This window comes from Equus caballus, chromosome 1 (genome assembly GCF_041296265.1).
Source record: "Equus caballus isolate H_3958 breed thoroughbred chromosome 1, TB-T2T, whole genome shotgun sequence".
NCBI lineage: Eukaryota > Metazoa > Chordata > Mammalia > Perissodactyla > Equidae > Equus > Equus caballus.
The window spans coordinates 138,239,502-138,260,065 of NC_091684.1; the positions used below are offsets into that span (position 1 = coordinate 138,239,502).

Sequence of the window (20,564 nt, forward strand, 5' to 3'; positions counted from 1 at the left end):
TAGCATATTCGAGAGACTGAAAGACAGCCAGAGTAGCTGGAGCAGAAGGAGACAGGGAGAGAAAGAGATGAGCTCGGAGAAGTAATGGTGGGCAGAGCTGGGGCGGATGAGAAAAGGCAGAGCCTTGTAGGGCTTTTTAAAGACTTGGCTTTCACTCCTGAGTGAGATGGAAACCACTGGAGGGTTCTGAGAGTTGTGATCTCACTTAAGGTCTAAAAGGATCACTTTGGTTGCTGTGTGAAGAAGAGGCTGTGTGGAGGCAAAGTCAGAAAGACGGAGACCAGTTAGGAGACCGCTGTCCTGGTCCAGGTGAGATGATGGTGGCCCAAACCAAGCTGAGGTTTTGAGCAGTCATCACACGCTGGATATATTTTAAAGATAGAGCCAAGAGGATTTGCTGATGGATGAGATATAGAAGACCCGTCCTTACTACTTCACTCCTTCACCATCCATGCATTCCAGAAACACCTTTTGAGAGTCCACCATGTGCCACGTACTAGGCTGGGTTTCTAGGGATTCAAAATTCAGCAGCACTCTCTACTGCCCTCAAGAAGAACTAGCCTGGTACTTGGGTAAAGGACTTAAACTTCTTAATTCTCATGCAAAATAGCAAGACTGCTACTACCTACTACCTACTACCACTAATAATAAGTAACCAATAACTAGTAATACTACTAATACCTACTGCTACTACTAACTACTTTCACAAGGCTAAAAAGGATTTGCACTTTTGCATCAACGATATTTCAAACCAAAATTTCAATAAATTAAAGTTGTCTTCAAATCGTCTCAAGTTCTAGGATGTTCAATTAACTCTTAAATATTAAATAATTTTTAGATTCAGTGTACGTCTATTGTGAACTACAATTTTGCATTAACCTACCTAGTTTTACTTATGAACAACCAGTTATCTTTTACATATACTATAGTTTAAGAAAATAAAAGTTCATTTTTTCCAAATATTTTATGATTTAGACTTTTCTCCAAAGCAAAAAGGAGTTCCCAACCAACTATTCTAAATGAGGTTGTCTTTGCTATTTGGACATGAGGGGTGTCCCCTACAGGTGTCATTCCAGTAATCAGCTATAGTTGTTTTCATACTTTTTTTTTTTTGAGGAAGATTAGCCCTGAGCTAACTACTGCCAATCTTCCTCTTTTTTTTGCTGAGGAAGACTGGCCCTGAGCTAACATCCATGCCCATCTTCCTCTATTTTATACGTGGGATGCCTAGCACAGCATGGCTTTTTGCCAAGCAGTGCCATGTCCGCACCCGGGATCTGGGCCTGTGAACCCCGGGCCAGCGAGAAGCAGAAGGTGCGAACTTAAACGCTGCGCCACCAGGCCAGCCCATTGTACTCTTAAGAATTTACAACTTAGGAGGGAGAGCCAAGATGGCGCCGTGAGTAGTCCTCTTTGTCTCTCGCCCTTCGAGTCTACAATTATTTGGACACTTATCGCTTGACAAAGGATATCCAGACAGCATCTCAGGACGTCTGAGACACCCACGCGACTATACATCGGAAGGCGGATGGACTTTCCTCCAGGAGGATGTGGAAATAGGTGAAAACTCTCCGACCCCGACGGGCAGCCTAGTACCCGCAAGCGGCTTTCTTCCAATGGACGCCCCCAGAGGATCCACACACATCTAGGGCAGGAGCGAGAACACAACAGAGGAGCGACGGTGGAAACAGGTGACCAGAACCCTACCTAAACCCCCCGCAATTACTCCTAAACGCAGAGGGAAACTTTGGAGTTGCACACCTGAGCCTGCGGGGAGACTCTCTCCCCGCCATTGGCGGGGAGACTCTCTCCCCGCCATTGGCGGGGAGACCCAGCCTGGTGCTCGGGGCGCCCGGAGGGTCCCAGAGAGAGACACGGAGGGCACGGAGGTCTCCCAGCTGCCGTTGCCCGCCCCGTGGGACTAGGGATTGCCGGAGATCTCGGAGAGGACCGGGGCTGGGGGAACTTTCAAAGGCCGGTTCGGCGACCCGGAGGGGAAGCGCCAGAACTCCGCCCGGGCAGCAGACAAAACTCTCTGTGTGCCGTTAGCAGAGGGGCCACGCTGAGCATTCACGGCTCCAGGAGAGGCCCGGAGAGAATCCCAGAGGGCGGGGCGACCCCCAGCTGCCGTTGCCCGCCCCGTGGGGCTAGGGATTGCCAGAGATCTCGGAGAGGACCGGGGCGGGGGAACTTTCAAAGGCCGGTTCTGCGACCCGGAGGGGAAGCGCCGGAGCTCCGCCAGGCAGCAGACAAAACTCTCTGTCTGCCATTAGCAGAGGGGCCACGCCCAGCATTCAGGGCTCCCGGCAGAGGCCCGGAGAGAAGCCCAGAGGGCGGGGCGATCCCCAGCTGCCGTTGCCCGCCCCGTGGGGCTAGAGATTGCCAGAGATCTCGGAGAGGACCGGGGCGGGGGGAACTTTCAAAGGCCGGTTCGGCAACCCGGAGGGGAAGCGCCGGAGCTCCGCCCGGGCAGCAGACAAAACTCTCTGTCTGCCGTTAGCAGAGGGGCCACGCTGAGCATTCACGGCTCCGGGAGAGGCCCGGAGAGAATCCCAGAGGGCGGGGCGACCCCCAGCTGCCGTTGCCCACCCCGTGAGGCTAGGGATTGCCGGAGATCTCGGAGAGGACTGGGGCTGGAGAGAGTTCCAGAGACCCAGCTTAGTAGCCTAGGGGGAAACCCTACAGGCTCACAGCAGCCTTAGGGAAAGCCTCTGCACAGCACCAGTAGAAGGCACCCAGCCACCAGCCACAAGGCTGGAAGACCCCAGGGCAAAAGCAGCATAGCTAGGTGTACTAACCACAGACTGTAGAAGATGCCAATAGCTCTCCTGCGACCCATAGAGCACAAGTGAGATTTGGTAGGTGCCGACAGCAACGGAGCGACAAATATAAGTGATCCCACCCCTGGCCGCTGGAAAAGCCCATAACACCGTTGCAGACCCCAAGGAGAGAGCGCATCTAGGTGGGCAACAACAGTAGGCACCTGCAGCCTGAAGCCCCCCTGCGACGGCCCCCACGGCAGAGGAGGGAATCCAAAGGGCCACTGTGGCTACAAAGAGGGGCCCAGGCCCAGTTAGCAACTACAGACAGGGTTCCTGGTTGGTGAAGTATAAACAGCTGCTCCCCCCACCGCAGCAGCTGAAACAAGTGAAAGGAGCAACTAAACTCTATCTCCATGCGGAGGCACAAATCAACAACATTAAGCAATATGAAAAAATACATTAAATCTCCAGAACAGAAAGAAAGTAACAAATACACAGAAAACAATCCCAAAGAAAATGAGATATATAACCTAAATGATGATGACTTCAAAACAGCCATCATTAAGATTCTCAATGAGTTAAGAGAAAATTCTGACCGACAACTCAACGAGTTCAGGAGCTATGTCACAAAAGAGTTTGATACGATAAAGAAGAACCAAACAGAAATATTGGAAATGAAGAACACAATAGAGGAGATTAAGAAAAATCTAGATGCTCTGAACAGTAGGGCCGATAATATGGAGGAAAGAATTAGCAATTTGGAAGATGGCAATATAGAATTGTTGCAGGCAGAGGAGGAGAGAGAAGCAAGACTTAAAAGAAATGAAGAAACTCTCCGAGAATTATCAGACACAATTAGGAGATGCAACGTAAGGATTATAGGTATACCAGAGGGAGAAGAGAAGGAGAAAGGGGCAGAAAACCTATTCAAAGAAATAATGGCTGAGAACTTCCCAAATCTGGTGAGGGAGATGGATCTTCAGGTGACAGAAGCCAACAGATCTCCAAACTTTATCAATGCAAGAAGACCAACTCCACGGCATATAGTAGTGAAGCTAGCAAAAGTCAACGACAAGGAGAAAATATTAAGGACAGCCAGGCAAAAGAAACTAACCTACAAAGGAACCCCCATCAGGCTATCAGCAGATTTCTCAGCAGAAACTTTACAGGCTAGAAGAGAGTGGAATGATATATTCAAAAATCTGAAGGACAAAAATCTACAGCCGAGAATTCTCTACCCAGCGAAAATATCCTTCAAATACGATGGAGAAATAAAAACTTTCCCAGATAAACAAAAATTAAGGGAGTTCATTGCCACAAAACCTCCTCTTCAGGAAATCCTCAGGAAAACCCTCATTCCTGAAAAATCCAAAAAAGGAAAGGGGCTACAAAACCAAGAGCAGAGGAGATAAGTAGAAGGACAACAACAGAGAGTAGCAGCTCTACATCAGAACAGATTAAACCACGGGACGAGAAACAAAGGAAACTGAAGAAAACCGGAAAACAAGACACAAAATGGTAGTGGTAGGCCCCCACGTCTCAATAATCACTCTAAATGTAAATGGATTGAACTCCCCAATCAAAAGACACAGAGTGGCAGGATGGATCAAAGAACAAGATCCAACAATATGCTGCCTCCAGGAAACACACCTCAGCCCCAAAGACAAACACAGACTCAGAGTGAAGGGATGGAGAACAATACTCCAAGCTAATAATGAACAAAAGAAAGCAGGTGTCGCTATACTAATATCAGACAAGGTAGATTTCAAAGCAAAACAGATAAAGAAAGATAAAGAGGGACAGTATATAATGATAAAAGGGACTCTCCACCAAGAAGACATAACACTTATAAATATATACACACCCAACACAGGAGCACCAAAATTTGTAAAGCAACTCTTAATAGAACTAAAAGAAGACATCAACAACAATACAATAATAGTAGGGGACCTCAACACACCATTAACACCAATGGACAGAACATCCAGACAGAAAATCAACAAGGAAATAATAGAATTAAATGAAAAATTAGACCAGATGGACTTAGATATATATAGAACACTTCATCCAAAAACAGCAGGTTACACATTCTTCTCAAGTGTACATGGAACATTCTCAAGGATTGACCATATTTTGGGAACCAAAGCAAACATCAATAAATACAAGAGAGTTGAAATAATATCAAGCATCTTTTCTGATCATAACGCTATTAAACTAGAAATCAACTACAAGAAAAAAGCAGAGAAAGGTGCAAAAATGTGGAGACTAAACAACACGCTTCTCAACAAACAATGGATCATTGAAGAAATTAAAGAAGAAATCAAATATTATCTGGAGACAAATGAAAATGAGAACACGACATACCAAATCATTTGGGATGCAGCAAAAGCAGTCCTAAGAGGGAAATTCATCGCAATACAGGCTCACCTCACTAAACAAGAAAAAGCTCACGTAAGCAACCTCAAACGACACCTAACAGAACTAGAAAAAGAAGAACAAACAAAGCCCAGAGTCAGTAGAAGGAGGGAAATAATAAAAATAAGAGCAGAAATAAACGATATTGAAACAAAAAAGACAATAGAAAGGATCAATGAAACAAAGAGTTGGTTCTTCGAAAGAATTAACAAAATTGACAAACCCCTAGCCAGACTCACCAAGAAAAGAAGAGAGAAATCGCAAATTAATAAAATCAGGAATGACAGAGGAGAAATCACAACAGATACCAATGAAATACAAGAGATCATAAGAGAATACTATGAAAAACTATATGCCAACAAATTGAACAACCTGGAAGAAATGGACAAATTCCTAGACTCCTACAATCTCCCCAAACTGAATCAGGAAGAAATGGAGAATCTGAATAGACCAATCACAAGTAAGGAAATAGAAACGGTAATCAAAAACCTCCCCAAAAACAAGAGTCCAGGACCAGACGGCTTCTCTGGAGAATTCTACCAAACATTCAAAGAAGACTTAATACCTATTCTCCTCAAACTGTTCCAGAAAATTGAGAAAGATGGAGAACTCCCTAACACATTCTATGAAGCCAACATCACTCTGATCCCCAAACCTGACAAGGACAACACAAAGAAGGAGAACTACAGGCCGATATCACTGATGAACATAGATGCAAAAATCCTCAACAAAATTTTGGCAAACCGATTACAGCAATACATCAAAAAGATTATACACCATGATCAAGTGGGATTTATACCAGGGACACAGGGATGGTTCAACATCCGCAAGTCAATCAACGTGATACACTACATCAACAAAATGAAAAACAAAAACCACATGATCATCTCAATAGATGCAGAGAAAGCATTCGACAAGATCCAACACCCATTTATGATAAAAACCCTCAGTAAAATGGGTATAGAAGGAAAGTACCTCAACATAATAAAGGCCATATATGATAGACCCACAGCCAACATCATACTCAATGGACAAAAGCTGAAAGCCATCCCTCTGAGGACAGGAACAAGACAAGGGTGCCCACTTTCACCACTCCTATTCAACATAGTACTGGAGGTGCTGGCCAGAGCAATTCGGCAGGAAAAAGAAATAAAAGGAATCCAAATAGGTAACGAAGAAGTAAAACTCTTGTTGTTTGCAGACGACATGATCTTATACATAGAAAACCCCAAAGAATCCACAGAAAAACTATTAGAAATAATCAACAACTACAGCAAAGTAGCAGGGTATAAAATTAACGTGCATAAATCAGTAGCATTTCTATACACTAACAATAAACTAACAGAAAAAGAACTCAAGAACTCTATCCCATTCACAATCGCAACGAAAAGAATAAAATACCTTGGGATAAACTTAACCAAGGAAGTGAAGGATCTATACAATGAAAACTACAAGACTTTCTTGAAAGAAATAGGCAATGACATAAAGAGATGGAAAAACATTCCTTGTACATGGATTGGAAGAATAAACATAGTTAAAATGTCCATACTACCTAAAGCAATATACAGATTCAATGCTATCCCAATCAGAATCCCAAGAACATTCTTCACACAAATTGAACAAACAATCCTAAAATTCATATGGGGGAACAAAAGACCGCGAATTGCTAAAGCAATCCTGAGCAAGAAAAACAAAGCCGGCGGAATCACAATCCCCGATTTCAAAACATACTACAAAGCTACAGTGATCCAAACAGCATGGTACTGGTACAAAAACAGGTCCACAGATCAATGGAACAGAATTGAAAGCCCAGAGATAAAACCACACATCTATGGACAGCTAATCTTCGACAAAGGAGCAGAGGGCCTACAATGGAGAAAAGAAAGTCTCTTCAACAAATGGTGCTGGGAAAACTGGACAGCCACATGCAAAAGATTGAAAATTGACCATTCTTTTTCACCACACACCAAAATAAACTCAAAATGGATCAAAGACCTAAAGATTAGGCCTGAGACAATAAGTCTTTTGGAAGAGAATATAGGCAGTACTCTCTTTGACATCAGTTTCAAAAGAATCTTTTCGGACACTGTAACTCCTCAGTTGAGGGAAACAATAGAAAGAATAAACAAATGGGACTTCATCAGACTAAAGAGCTTCTTCAAGGCAAGGGAAAACAGAATTGAAACAAAAAAACAGCTCACTAATTGGGAAAAAATATTTACAAGCCACTTATCCGACAAAGGGTTAATCTCCATAATATACAAAGAACTCACACTGCTTAACAACAAAAAAACAAACAACCCGATCAAAAAATGGGCAGAGGACATGAACAGACATTTCTCAAAAGAAGATATGAATATGGCCAATAGACACATGAAAAGATGTTCATCATCGCTAATCATCAGGGAAATGCAAATCAAAACTACACTAAGATATCACCTTACCCCCGTTAGATTGGCAAAAACATCCAAAACCAAGAACGACAAATGTTGGAGAGGTTGTGGAGAAAGAAGAACCCTCATACACTGTTGGTGGGAATGCAAACTGGTACAGCCACTATGGAAAACAGTATGGAGATTTCTCAAAAAGTTAAAAATAGAAATACCCTATGACCCAGCCATCCCATTACTGGGTATCTATCCTAAGAACCTGATAACAGATATCTCAAGAGTCCGTTGCACCCCTATGTTCATCGCAGCATTATTTACAATAGCCAAGACGTGGAACCAGCCTACATGCCCAGAAACTGATGATTGGATAAAGAAGATGTGGTATATATACACAATGGAATACTACTCAGCCATAAAAAAAGACGAAATTGGCCCATTCACAACAACGTGGATGGACCTCGAGGGCATTATGTTAAGTGAAATAAGTCAGTCAGAGAAAGACGATCTCTATATGACTCCACTCATAGGTGGAAATTAGTATATTGAGAAGGAGATCTGATCGGTGGTTACCAGGGAAAAGGGGGGGTGGGGGGAGGGTACGGAGGGGGAAGTGGTGTACCCACAACATGACTAACAAAAATGTACAACTGAAATCTCACAAGCTTGTAATCTATCATAACATTAATAAAAAAAAATAAATTAAAAAAAAAAAAAGAATTTACAACTTATGTAACTACAATTTTGCTTTAAATGGTCATATTAATTAACTTAAAATAAGATATGACGTACTGGTTTTAAAATTTCCAACCAAAATAATCTTCCAGAAATTCATAAAACAACTGAAAAGGATTCTATTCAATGAGAAGTGAGTATAAATGGTCATGGTTGAAGAAAGACATAAATAAAATAAAAATTTATCCTATAGCCTATTTTCTGAACCAAAACTCAGACACACGGTTTGACACATGTGAAGACACTATGAGGGCTACAGACCAGAATATGTGAAGTCAGAGCATCTTGGAAAAGTGGAGCCATATGGTATTTACAGATATAAGTCAGCACTTGTCCATATAGACTTAAAATGCATCTTCCAGGTCACTAGTAAGATTTTACTATCCAGCAACAGCAGCACAACAGTCACTTTACAGCAGTAACTTGTCTAGAGAAAATCCAGGGAGAGGAAGACATGTAACAGATATGCCCAGGAAACTCATTAGAGGGCACAGTTGATTTCCATCACCTCATGTGTTGGTCTACTCATTAATCTGTTAATGAAACTGTGAAAATCAGCAGGGGTCTCTGGGCCTATATGAATGTCAAGCTCCTACAGCATATGTAGGGCCCACACATGCAAATATACAAGATTTTTTATGGTTATAGCATTTCGTTTCATCTCAGAAGTGGTCTCACATCCAGGAAAAGACAAATTATTCAATAACTGATGTGGAGTCAACTGTCTATCCGCTTGAAGAATAAAGCTGGATCCTCTTTCACCAAAATAAATTGAAGATGGTACAAGAATTAAAAAAAAAAATCTTCTGACCTTTGTAATAAAAATGCATGCTGTCTTACCAAAAAAAACCCACAAAAACACCCCACAGTCATACACATACAAAGGTACATGTTTGTATACATACCTAATGTGCGTGTGCTTAACCTCATTAAAATAGAAAAAAAGGATATGAATTTTTTTCCAATGGATTGTGGAAAATGGAAGACCTTTCTAAGCATGACATAAATCCAGAAGTCACAAAGGAAAATATGATAATTCTGACCATGTAAAAACTTTAAATTTCTCCATGGAAAAAAAAAGACCAGAACAAGATGAAAGGAAAGCAAAAAACTAAACAAAAATATTTTTAACATATAAGACGAAGCGCCAATTTTCTTAATATTGGAAAGCTCCCAAATCAATTAGAAAAAGAAATAACCTTATAGAAAAGTAGGCAAGGCGACAAATAGTTCACAGAAATTAAATACAAATGACCAAAATATAAATGAAAAGATACTCAAACTTATTTGTAATTGAAGAAATACAAAATAAAACAATAATATAATAACTTTTTCACCTATCAAATTAACATTGACTAAAAAGTTTGCCAATACTCAGAGTTGGTGAGGGTGGAGAGAAGTGGACATTCTCAAACACAGTCGGTGCAAGTGTAACTGGTTCCACCTTTGGAGAACAACATGGTAATAGCTATTAAAATGTAAAATATGGGTTCTCTAGTCTTGGTAGTTCCAACGCCTAGGAATTTATCCTACAAAGATATTACCATAACGTGGAAAGATTTAAGACGTTGGTGACTGCAGCATTTTTTCTAATAAATACTGAAAAACTGGTTACAAACTTAAAATTAAGTGTGGTCCATCAATAGGTTAAATAAATCAAGCTATAGCCATAAAAGTAAGTATAATGTAGTCATCTGAAAGAATGAAGTTGATCTGTGCACACTGATGCTGGCAAGAGGTCCAATATATACTATTAAGTGGGGGCAGGGTAAACTAGTTGTAGTACAGTATAAAGTACATAGAAAATTTTTGTAAGGATACAAAAGAAATTGTTAACTAGTTAATTGAGGAAATGCAAACTTTTACTTTTTGCTTTATTTTATGCTGCTTGAATTTTTTTTAAAGATCATCTATACCTTCTTAAACAAAAAAAAAAAATCAAATGCTAGATACTGAAGAGTAATTTCATTTGTGCTCTAGTTGTAAGGGAGAAAGGACCTACAAGGGGGAGGAAAAAAACGTTTAGGGCCATCAGTCCAAGAGGGGAATTCAGCACCAGGGGGCCTCCCTCCCTCATCCAGCCCTGACTCCCCTCGGAAGCACCATCCCCAGAGACAGAAGCAGAATGAATACACCCACTGCAGACCCTCTGCCCCTCAGGACATCGGGCCCAGTCAAGTGTGGGAATTTGAATTTGGAGCCTGAATTGTCCACCACCAATCAATTATATCCCATGCCTGTGCAACAGCAAAAATAATCCAAAAAAGCGAATTACTTACTTTGCTTTAGGTCACATGCATTTTATAATTCTCATTTGAATATGGACACATATAACATTCTACAAGGCACAAAGATAAGTACTAAAAAGACAGTAAAAGTGAAATAAAACACAGTCCCTGGTACCAAGCCATTCAAAATCTAGTGAGGACAGGAAGCATGCACACAGCCAGCCAGGAGGCAGGCCCAATGGGTCACCTGCTCTAGTAAAGGAGCACAGAGAGGTCCACTGCATCTGGGGGACCAGAGGCTTCACTGAAGAGACAGCACTTCTCAGAAAGGAAGAAACTGTAAGATTACCTGAATTTCCCCTTTTTCCACTTGCTCAACTCTCTTTTTCTTTACATTTATGTGAGACAGGTAAATTTGATGGCTGTCCTTTCTCTGGCTGCTTAATTCACATCACTAAATATAATACCATCTCTTTTGTATAAGAAATCAATTCGTGTTAGGTATACTTTTCAGTATTAAATATATTAAATCAATATTTCTTCCATTAAAGTTTTATTTATTCAAGAGGTGCTTCATCATACCCATAAACCACTGAAATATCTCAAAAATTTCAGCAAATTAGCTTACACACTACATCTTTCTAACTATCTCTTATACACAGATTCCATTTATTAGTGCAGATCTCTGGTTCAGAAAATAAGGTCACCCTAGAACAATCACGAAAAAAAGTCAGCCTAGGATTTTAAGTCTATAATGAAAAGTATATGATAATCTAAGCACAAAAAACAAATGACTATCATTATTTTGTCTGTGTGTGTTTTTATTTTTTCCATCTAAAACTGGTCCAGATGCAGACGGGTATAGAACTGCTGCTCTTGTTGGGGGAAAAGAAGGAACGAGATCTTTAAGAACTTAAACCTAAAAGTTTAAACTTTTTTTCTGTTAGTGTTAGGTAGACTCTTCTGTATTAAACACATTACCATAAATATTTCTTTGATCAAAGTTTTATTTATTCAAGAGTTGTTCCATAATACCCATAAACCATAAACCCACACACCACATAAGCCATACTTAACGCTCCTCACAGGCTGTCGACACTCTTGATTATAGAGTGCAAGTTCTACAGTCACAGCTGCACATGAATCCGGGCTCCATCACTGCCTAGCTGATCACCATCGGCAATCATTCCACATCTCTGAGCTTCAGTTTCCTCACAGGTATAATTTTCCTACCTCACAGAGTTGTAAAGATTAGCAACAATCTAGGTAAATCATCCAGGACACTGCCAGGCACAGAGCAGGCCATCAGTAAAGGACAGCCAAAATCATCGGTACTGTGACTATGAGCCCTAACTCTGGAAGGTAGTGGGGCACAGGTACATCAAGCCACATTGGGGAACACAGAAAGCGAGAAGTAGAAAGTACAAGTAAGCTTCTTTTTGCCACACTTAAGAATAATCAGAACAAGCCTCCACAGTGGTTGACAATACATATATATATATATATATATATATATATATATATATATATATATGCATGCTCTGGAGTCTACTCCAGAAATTCCACTCACCACTACTAGCTGCGATACTTTGAGCAAGTCGCTTAGAGGAGATGTCCTTTCCTTAACTAAAACAGAGCTAGTAATGGTCCTTCAAAGAACTTCATGGGGATATTGTGAAGGTTAAATTAAATGAGACAGCCCACGGAATGCTCTTAGCACAGCATCTGGCAACTGTAAGTACTCCAAACGTTAACTCTCAGACTGTCCATGAAAGCCCTGGCACCCCGAAGGGTTACCGCCCGGGGTCTGAATAGAGCTTGCAACACTAATATGCATTTCAGATATACGTACTATTTTTCAGTAGTATATAGAATCCACTGTGGTTAATAAAATACTAATTATTTTAAGCGTTCTACTCATGGTAGCTTTTAAAAACACACAATGATTGTTGAAAAATATTCAAACAATAGAGAAATATATAAAGTAAAAAATGTGCTCATTCAGCCAACTGTTCCCTCACTCCAGGCCCCAAGTGCTCTTTCCAGGGAGACCAGTGGAAGGCACTGTGGTGGGCACTCTTCAAACCCCTGTCTCTCAATACACACATGAAGCTGGGAGGAGGAAGGATTCGATATTTCACAAAACGGGATCATACTACAAACATTATTTGTTCACTCAATAATACATCATGGCTATCTTTCCACGTCAATGCATAAAACCCTAACTCATTCCTTTTAGCCACTGCTTAATGCTTCAGATTATGGATAAATAATTTATTAATCCATTATTCTAGGCATTTACCTTACCTCTAACTTGTTGCTACTAAAAATAATTCCACAATGAACACTTTGTCTGAAGGGCATTCAACACATGTGTAGGTATTTCTGTTGGACTGCTTCCTAAAAATGGATCTGCCGAGTCAAAGGTTTTGCACATTTTATATTTTGGTGTGTATTGCCAAATTGTCCCCCAAAGAGAACATAAATAAAAGAGAAGACATTGCACTCTCTGTCATTAACCATCTGTTTAAAAAACAAGAATAAAAAGTATACTATCATGCTGAGAAACCACACATTTTTCTCTATGGAGAAGTGGCCCTCATCTTCAAAAGAAGATGGGAACCACAGTTGCAAATCCTTACTTTACCCTTCTCAACGCTAGAGACCCTGGCTGCTGACTAAACTCTCCTCTTAACATGACTTGGACCCTGCCCTCCCCTGCAGTGACCTGGCTCACATCAAATCCAGTTTCCAGTACGCCTGACCCCAACCCCCGTCTCCAAGCCAATTGGTTTGGGGGTGGGGAACTACAAGACCTGAGGTGTTGCTGTCATCATCTAGCAGCCACGCCAAGCCCCATGAAAACAGAATTATTCTATGCAACGTTCAATTAAAATCTCTACTCTGTTGCTGTTTTAAAGCAGCAATGGAATAAAATCTCTTAATAATCATTGGCCTACAGGTAGTTTACACATTTCATTTTGTCCCACAATATTATTACAGTGAGGAGCAAGAGCAGATAAAGGTCATGGTGGTAATTAAAGCTATATTATAGAAATATGCACACCCAAGATATGATTAAATAAGAAAATATTACTTGGTTCAGTACCATCATTAAACTTGCATTAATTTATAAATATTTAAATGTACCATATGATGATCATAAATAATCTGTTTTTGTCAGTTTCTAAAGTAATGCAACCCATAAACCCTTTGAAAAATTACTGCAGAAAGAAACAGTCAAGAAAGTATACAAGCCAGACTTACATTCAAATGCTGTGGTTGTTGCTTCAGGCAGAACCTGTCCTATCACATCCTAGACAAAGAAAGAATAAAGAAACACAATTAGCCATCTTCTTTATTGCTAACATGTGGCAAATCCTAGAGAAAATATGACAACCCGGAAAAGGTTTCTGAAACGTTGGCATAAACTATAAAAACATTAGCTCATAATCACACTTAGCCCAACAAGGTAAGCCCAGAGTTTAAATCTCTGGGGGGCGGGGGGGTATCTTCACAAAATCTTTCCTACTGTATATTAATAAAATAATCTTCCACTCTCAATTCAACAGTATATACAAATACACTGTTATGTAGTTACCAAAAAAAACTGGTTCCTTCTATGGGAGGCTGCACTGCAATAGAAAGAGTAAGAGTTTGGGGGTCAGACTGGCCTGGGTTTGAATCCCAGCTCTGCACTTACTGGCTGCGTGACTGGTAACAAATTACTTAACCTCTCTGAGCCTCAATATGACTATCCTATGGGTCTTGCAATACTCCTGGAGGTAATGTAAAAATTGAACAATGTGATAAACATAAGGTAGTCTAGCACACTGTAGACATTCAACAAATGTAGTTCCTGATAGATAACTAGCAACACCTTGCCTTGGACTCATAGCAGGAAGAGTTCAAAACACAAGTTTCTGTGATGACAATATAAACCCATATTGCTGCATTTAATACAAACAATTCTTATCAACCTTCACTTTCAAGCAACTGAAGAATATATATTTAATGGCACTGAAATAAAGTTAACCTAGCCTACAAAAATTTTTTAAGTGTATATAATGCGATATCAATGTTTACATGAACTTATAAACTTGAAAATTAGTCTACAGAGGCAGTTTAATTAAAGAGGCAGAGAACACCTTCAAGAAATAGTGAGTTCTGCGAAAAGTGACCCTCCATTGTGTCCAGGCCAACCCAAATGGCCTGCAAACCTCGCTGCTCTTAGGGAGCTCCGCTACAACGTCCCTCCTGGGTAGTGCCAGAACTGGCACCAAGCAGGGGGCCGACAAAGCCACTGGCAGCATTCCTCAGCAGGGAGCCACAGCCACAAAACTTGTGTTTTGAACTCTTCCTGCTATGAGTCCAAGGCAAGGTGTTGCTAGTTATCTATCAGGAACTACATTTGTTGAATGTCTACAGCACTTGGCAGAGTGGTGGCTGCAACATCCTTCTAAAGGCAGTTCTTCAGAAGCTTTCGCTGCAGTGCCAATTTGCATAATAGCCTCACCTCTACAGGGCTTTTTTTTTTTTTAAATAAATCTGTGTATATAAAATTGATCAAAGGGAACTATCACAGGCAACCCTCACTCATTAGTGCCAAAGGAGAGTTTTTTTTCCTTCTGACCCTAGTATTAGCAAATGAAATAGCAACTTTTTTGAGGAAGTATTTGTAAAAGATTTTAGTGTTAAAAAAAATTCTTTTCTACACACTGGTAGGTAGAAAGTATTTATTGACAAGTAAGTGGAAACTGTAGAGCGAGTACGGAATAAACTATAAGGCTGCCAGTGTAAAACCTGAGAGCCACACTGCTGGGGTTGGCACTCAGCCTCTCTGTGCCTCAGTTTCCTCCTGTGTAAAATGAGATCATAACTGTACCTTCTGCATAGGACAAAATGGTTAATAATAAAGTGCTTAGAAGAGTGTCTAGCAAACGGAAAGCATCATATATATACATATAGATCTATATATAGTGTGTTAAACAAATAAAACAAGCCATTGATGACCAGAACATTACAAACTTACCTCATGATGAAACCTTACATTTCAGCACCTGACAATCGGTGGAGGATGGTCATTTGTTCACTTCATCCATCCACAGCATTTATTAGGGACCTTTTCTAGGTAGTATCAGTAACCAAAAAAGGGGGGGGACTCCACCCTCAACCCTCCAGGTCTGGGCTATCACTGGTCACCTCCAGGGAACTCCCATCACTCAGACAACCAAGCTTGAGAGGTGAACTCTACAGACTAATTTAGGATCCTTCCTATTTATGAAGAGCAAACCCCATCAAACAGCAAATTCCTAATAACTAGCTGAAAACCCTGCCAGGCATCAATGGCACCCTTTGCCCATTAGCATAAACAAGGAGCCACACATACTTTACATCTAATGCAGGCGAAAAAGAGAGAGAAAAAACAAACTTGCTTGAGAGAATCATCAGAATACAACTGACTGTCTCGTTTTGTTAAAGCAACTAAAGTGGGGTTATCACAACGACAAAGCAGTAAAACGTTTGAAAATTAGTCAATATTTACTAGTCATTTCTAAGCAGGGTACATTTTATGATTTTATGTGTATTTTCCAGTTATATTCTTAAGTGACTTATTTCAAAGTGACCCTGTCTTATTCTCAACATTTATGTGACCAAAAGAAAACTTACGTTTATATATCTTGATGGTGATCTTTTTTTGATCCTTTTCTCCTCCTACCTTTTAATAAATCAGTCAAATATATGACAGCCCGAAAGTATAATTAAGAATCTACAGCATGGGCCAGCCCCGGCGGTCTAGTGGTTAAGTTTAGCAAGCTCAGCTTTGGCAGCCCAGGGTTCAGTTCCCATGCGTGGACCTACACCGCTCTGTTAGCAGCCATGCTGTGCTGGCAGCCCACATACTGAAAAATAGAGGAAGACGGGTATGGATATTAGCTCAAGGCGAATCTTCCTCAGTTAAAAAAAGAAAAGAATCTACAACATGCCAGGAGCATAACGATCACAAAGCCGTAGGCTACCAAAGAATGAGACATGCTCCTTGACCTTAGGAAGATTATAATCTGGTCGTGGAGATAAAGACAAGCCTAAAAGACTAACAAGAAGAGCACTGACAGTATGATAGAAAGCAAACAAAAGACGCAAACAGCAAACACTATTTGCTAACTCAGGAGCAAGGAAAAATCACAGGCTTGGTTTAGACAGATGAGGGGAAATCTGAGCTGGGAGCTGGGAGACAGGATTCAAACGGCAAGAGGAAGAGCGAACATCCTCTCCTCCCACTCACTAATCTCCGGCACAATCTCCCCAAAACTGGGGACTATATCTACAAGGAAGAGAAACACAGAAAACTGAAAAACAGAAAACCCAAATGTCTCTGCCCTTGAGAAGCAGCCAGCCTCTAATTATTCAAACGAAGAACACAGGCCCAAAGAGGCCCAGTGACTTGCCCAAGGTCTCCCAGCTACTTGATGAAGCTGTGTCTGAAGCCCTCAACACTGACTCCAGCTCCAAAACACTCTCAGTGACAGGTGACTCAGTGACTACAAACTGCATCTGGCTTCTGTGTCCAGTTTCGCCAAAAACTAGCTGTGTGGCTTTGGCATTTTCCCCTCTGGGGTTCATGCCTCCTCATTTGAAAACTGGGGTAAGGAGAGTTATATTAGATGAAGGGGATGCTAACAGGTTTCATTTGGCTTTAAATTTTAAGGTTCCAAGCCAAAGATGCTGATACATCTGGAGTTTTTTGGCAATTTCTTGATGAAGAGATGAGGTGAACCTGGAGAAGAGATCGCAGGAGTCCTCCAGGGTCTGGGCTTGCTGTTCAAAGAACTTGCTGTAAGGAGCACTAGGAGATAACACAGCACCCATTGCCACGAGCCCTTCATCAGGCCTTCCCAACAAAACATCCTCCACCGGGGTTTACCTGAGCACGCTCGTGTGAAGACACGTGCACAAGCTCTAGATGGTGGGACCAGGTGGGCAAAGTTTACTTTTAGGCCAGTCAGCCTTGAGCCAAGGTACAACTGAGAGATGCTTGAAAGCAGAAGACGCAGGCCCCATCCCTTATGTTGTAATAACAACACCACCACCACTTAGAGAGCACTCACTAGGTTCCAGATTGTTCCAAGTGCTTTACATATGTCAGCTCCAGTAATCCTCAGAACTCTAGGAGGTAGGTGCTATTTTTTTCTTTTTAAGAGAAGAAAGGAGATGCAGAAGACACACGCTCAAGTGAGTCTGGCAGGCCTTGCAATTTAAACCCAGGCAGTCTGGCTCCAGAGTTTGTGTTTTGAAACCCTGTGCCATTCTACTTAAAATAATACCTTCTGGTGTCCCAAATGAGTAAAGTGAAAGAAAGCTCATGTCTTTCTCCTCCTAGACACAATCTCACTTTACCTTACAAGTCTTGGAGGCAAGTATTACCCCTACTTTCCAAGGAAGGAAACTGAGGCTCAGGGAGGCAGATTGACTTGCCTAGTTAGTAGGACAGCTTGCAATTAAACCCAAATTCCTTGATTCAAAAACTAGTGTACTGTCCACAAAACCACAATTGCATGCACTCTCTCTTAAGCTCCCTCATTAAACAAATACTTCAGGATCCTATGAAGCACCAGAAACAGAGGGGAGTCAGATGTCCACCTCCGAAGTCTACCATCCAGTGGAGGAGACGGACAGAGTTATGATAAAACCTGTGTGCTTTGCCAGAATGAAGCTGCGGGAACACAGAGGAGGGGCACGTAACCAAGACCAACAGGATTGGAAAAGTGAGGGTGGGCTTTGACAGACAGGCGGGAGTTGGGCAGCTGAAGAAAGGGGCTGAGTGGAGACAGCATGGGCACTTGAGAGAACTCAAGGTTACTTCTACATACTTGGAGCACAGGATGCTCATGGGGGTGTGGAGAGAGACTAAGCTGGTGCCAGGCAGGCACAAGCCGATAGATCAAGATGGGCCCAGGGGGACATGCTAAGAAGTCTGGGCCTAGTCCTGAGGAGAAATCTATTTGCATGTGAGTGTGTGGAGAATTTCGGATGCAAAGAGAGGGATGGCATTTGGTGTGCAAGACTGGAGGCTGCTGGTTCACTCCAGCCTCTGCGCTTCTGGCCCAGACACTTGAAAATCTGTATGATCTGGGTGGTCAGTCACATCCAGAACTCAAAATCAAGGTCCAAAAATCAGACTTTGAGTAACCTACGGCAATCAAAAATCGCATCACAGGTCTTCCTCCTCCCAAGAACCCTCACTCAGCCCCATCTTATCTTGCAGGTAAGTTCCACTACAGACCTGGTACTTGCAACGTGCTTCTTGGTATGTCAGTTCTGCCTTTGATAACTCAGTTATGCCCTATATAAAATGGGCACAATCACTCTATCTCCAATGAATGCTAAAGTGTCACTCAGCATGTGGAAATAAATACTAAGTAAAAGTAAGGAAATCTGAGTTCTGGTGCTGACTCTCCCTCTTTCACAAACAACACAGCTTTGGAAAAGCCATTTCACTTCACTGCTCCTCAGGAACTACCTGCAAAAAAGATCAGAGGCCCCCACAGGCCACCTCCAAGGGCCCACTCTGCTCTAACGTTCCATGGTTTTATTTGAAATACATACGAGTATTTATTATGAAAGTAAGACTACACCACTAATTCTAAGATGCCCATTTTCTCTATCTTAACATCTCTGCAACTGGGCTGTTTTTGTACAATGTGGGGTGTGTCACAGTTTAATGAGCAGCATTTTTTCCCTTAGTGGTACATAAAACAATATCTTAAGACCAATGACACCTTAGGTTTGTTGAAACATGCTAAGTTAGAGTTGCCTTGTTTCTCCTTCCCACTGGTCACCAAGTTCAAGGAACTCAGTAGAAAGACATGGCTGCACTCTGGCCAGGGACATTCCACCAAACACGGGAAAAACTTCTACACTCAGCTTTTCATATCCCCGTTGGTTGTTTCTGTGGGTATGTCCCATTCCAGGCTGTGAGCTCCTTGAGGGCAGAGGTTCAATATGATTCAACTCTATCTCCCCAGGGCCCAGCACATTTGCCAGATTTCAGTCCATGCAATCAGTCAATGCTTGTGGTGGAAGCAATAAAACTGCCCCCACAGGAGGCCAGCAATGGCCATCGCCACCAGCTCAGGCCCCTAGGGTGACATTCAGCGGTCCAGGAGCTGACTACCCCACAAACTCCTGGCCCCCCTCGCTGGGATTTGGGCACTGAGATCAGCACTCACCAGCACATCCCTGAAGAGTAGCTGCGGCCCGGAGTGCACTGTCCAGTCCACCGCGCCACTATTTGGAATCTTGATACGAATCACCAGCACCTGGTTCTCCATGGCACGGAAGGGGCCAAGGGCCAGCCACAGCATTACAGGCTAAAAGGGCTCACATCCTGGGTAGCAGGTCCCCACTGGCCCCTGGTCAGGCGGGGGCTCCAAGGGCGAGGAGGCGCGAGGAGGCGACGGTGGTGGCGAAGGGGCCCGCAGGCACCGCGCCAGGCCCAGGCCGTCGGGGGCCGAGGGCTGTCTCCCCGCGAGCGTGGACCGGGCGAGGGCAGGGGCCAGCAGGAACTAGGGGAGGTCAGAAGGTTCTGGAGTTGGAAAAGAGGGCAAAACGGGATCTCTGCCACCTGTGTGGGTGTGAGGGGACGGCAGAGAGAAGCCCCCGTTTAGCGAGATACAGCGGCAGGTGTCCACTCTTCCTCAGTGGACGAGCGGAGGGTCCCCGACTGGAGCGGACTCTGTCCGGGGCTGACAGGAAGGAGCCCGGGGGCCGCCGGACCGCGAGGAAGCCGAGGGGCCCCTCCGCGGGACGGGCAGGGGGCGCGTCCTCTGCCTGACCACGAGCCGGAGGGCGCGGCGCGCGGCTGTCCGAGGCCGCGCTTTCCGGCAGCAGCGGCGGCGGCGAGCGAAGGAGGGGGAAGGCGGCGGCGGCGAGGGCACGACTACTCCGGAACCAAAACGCGCGGCGCCGGAACCCGCGGAACCGGCGAGCGGGACCCGCCTCCCGCGGCGCCATGTTGGAAGAGGGCAGCCCCGGCT

At 42.8% G+C, this 20,564-nt stretch overlaps 1 protein-coding gene across 15 annotated transcripts in view; it reads right to left on the bottom strand.

The window, feature by feature from the left end:
* The window catches only part of MAP2K5 (mitogen-activated protein kinase kinase 5), a 245,052-nt gene extending 224,488 nt beyond the window's left edge, over nucleotides 1-20,564 (bottom strand). For 8 of the 15 annotated variants that reach the window (XM_070270002.1, XM_070270032.1, XM_001496625.6 and 5 more), the window contains exons 1-2: nucleotides 19,758-20,536; nucleotides 13,795-13,843 (exon numbers count right to left, since the gene is read on the bottom strand). In XM_070270002.1, coding sequence (XP_070126103.1) covers nucleotides 13,795-13,843; nucleotides 19,758-19,892 — 184 coding nt within the window. In that variant the 5' untranslated portion in view covers nucleotides 19,893-20,536. Of the gene's footprint in view, nucleotides 1-13,794; nucleotides 13,844-19,757 lie in introns of all 15 variants that reach the window. The other 7 variants (XM_070270028.1, XM_014733756.3, XM_070269987.1 and 4 more) reach the window with 3 other exon arrangements.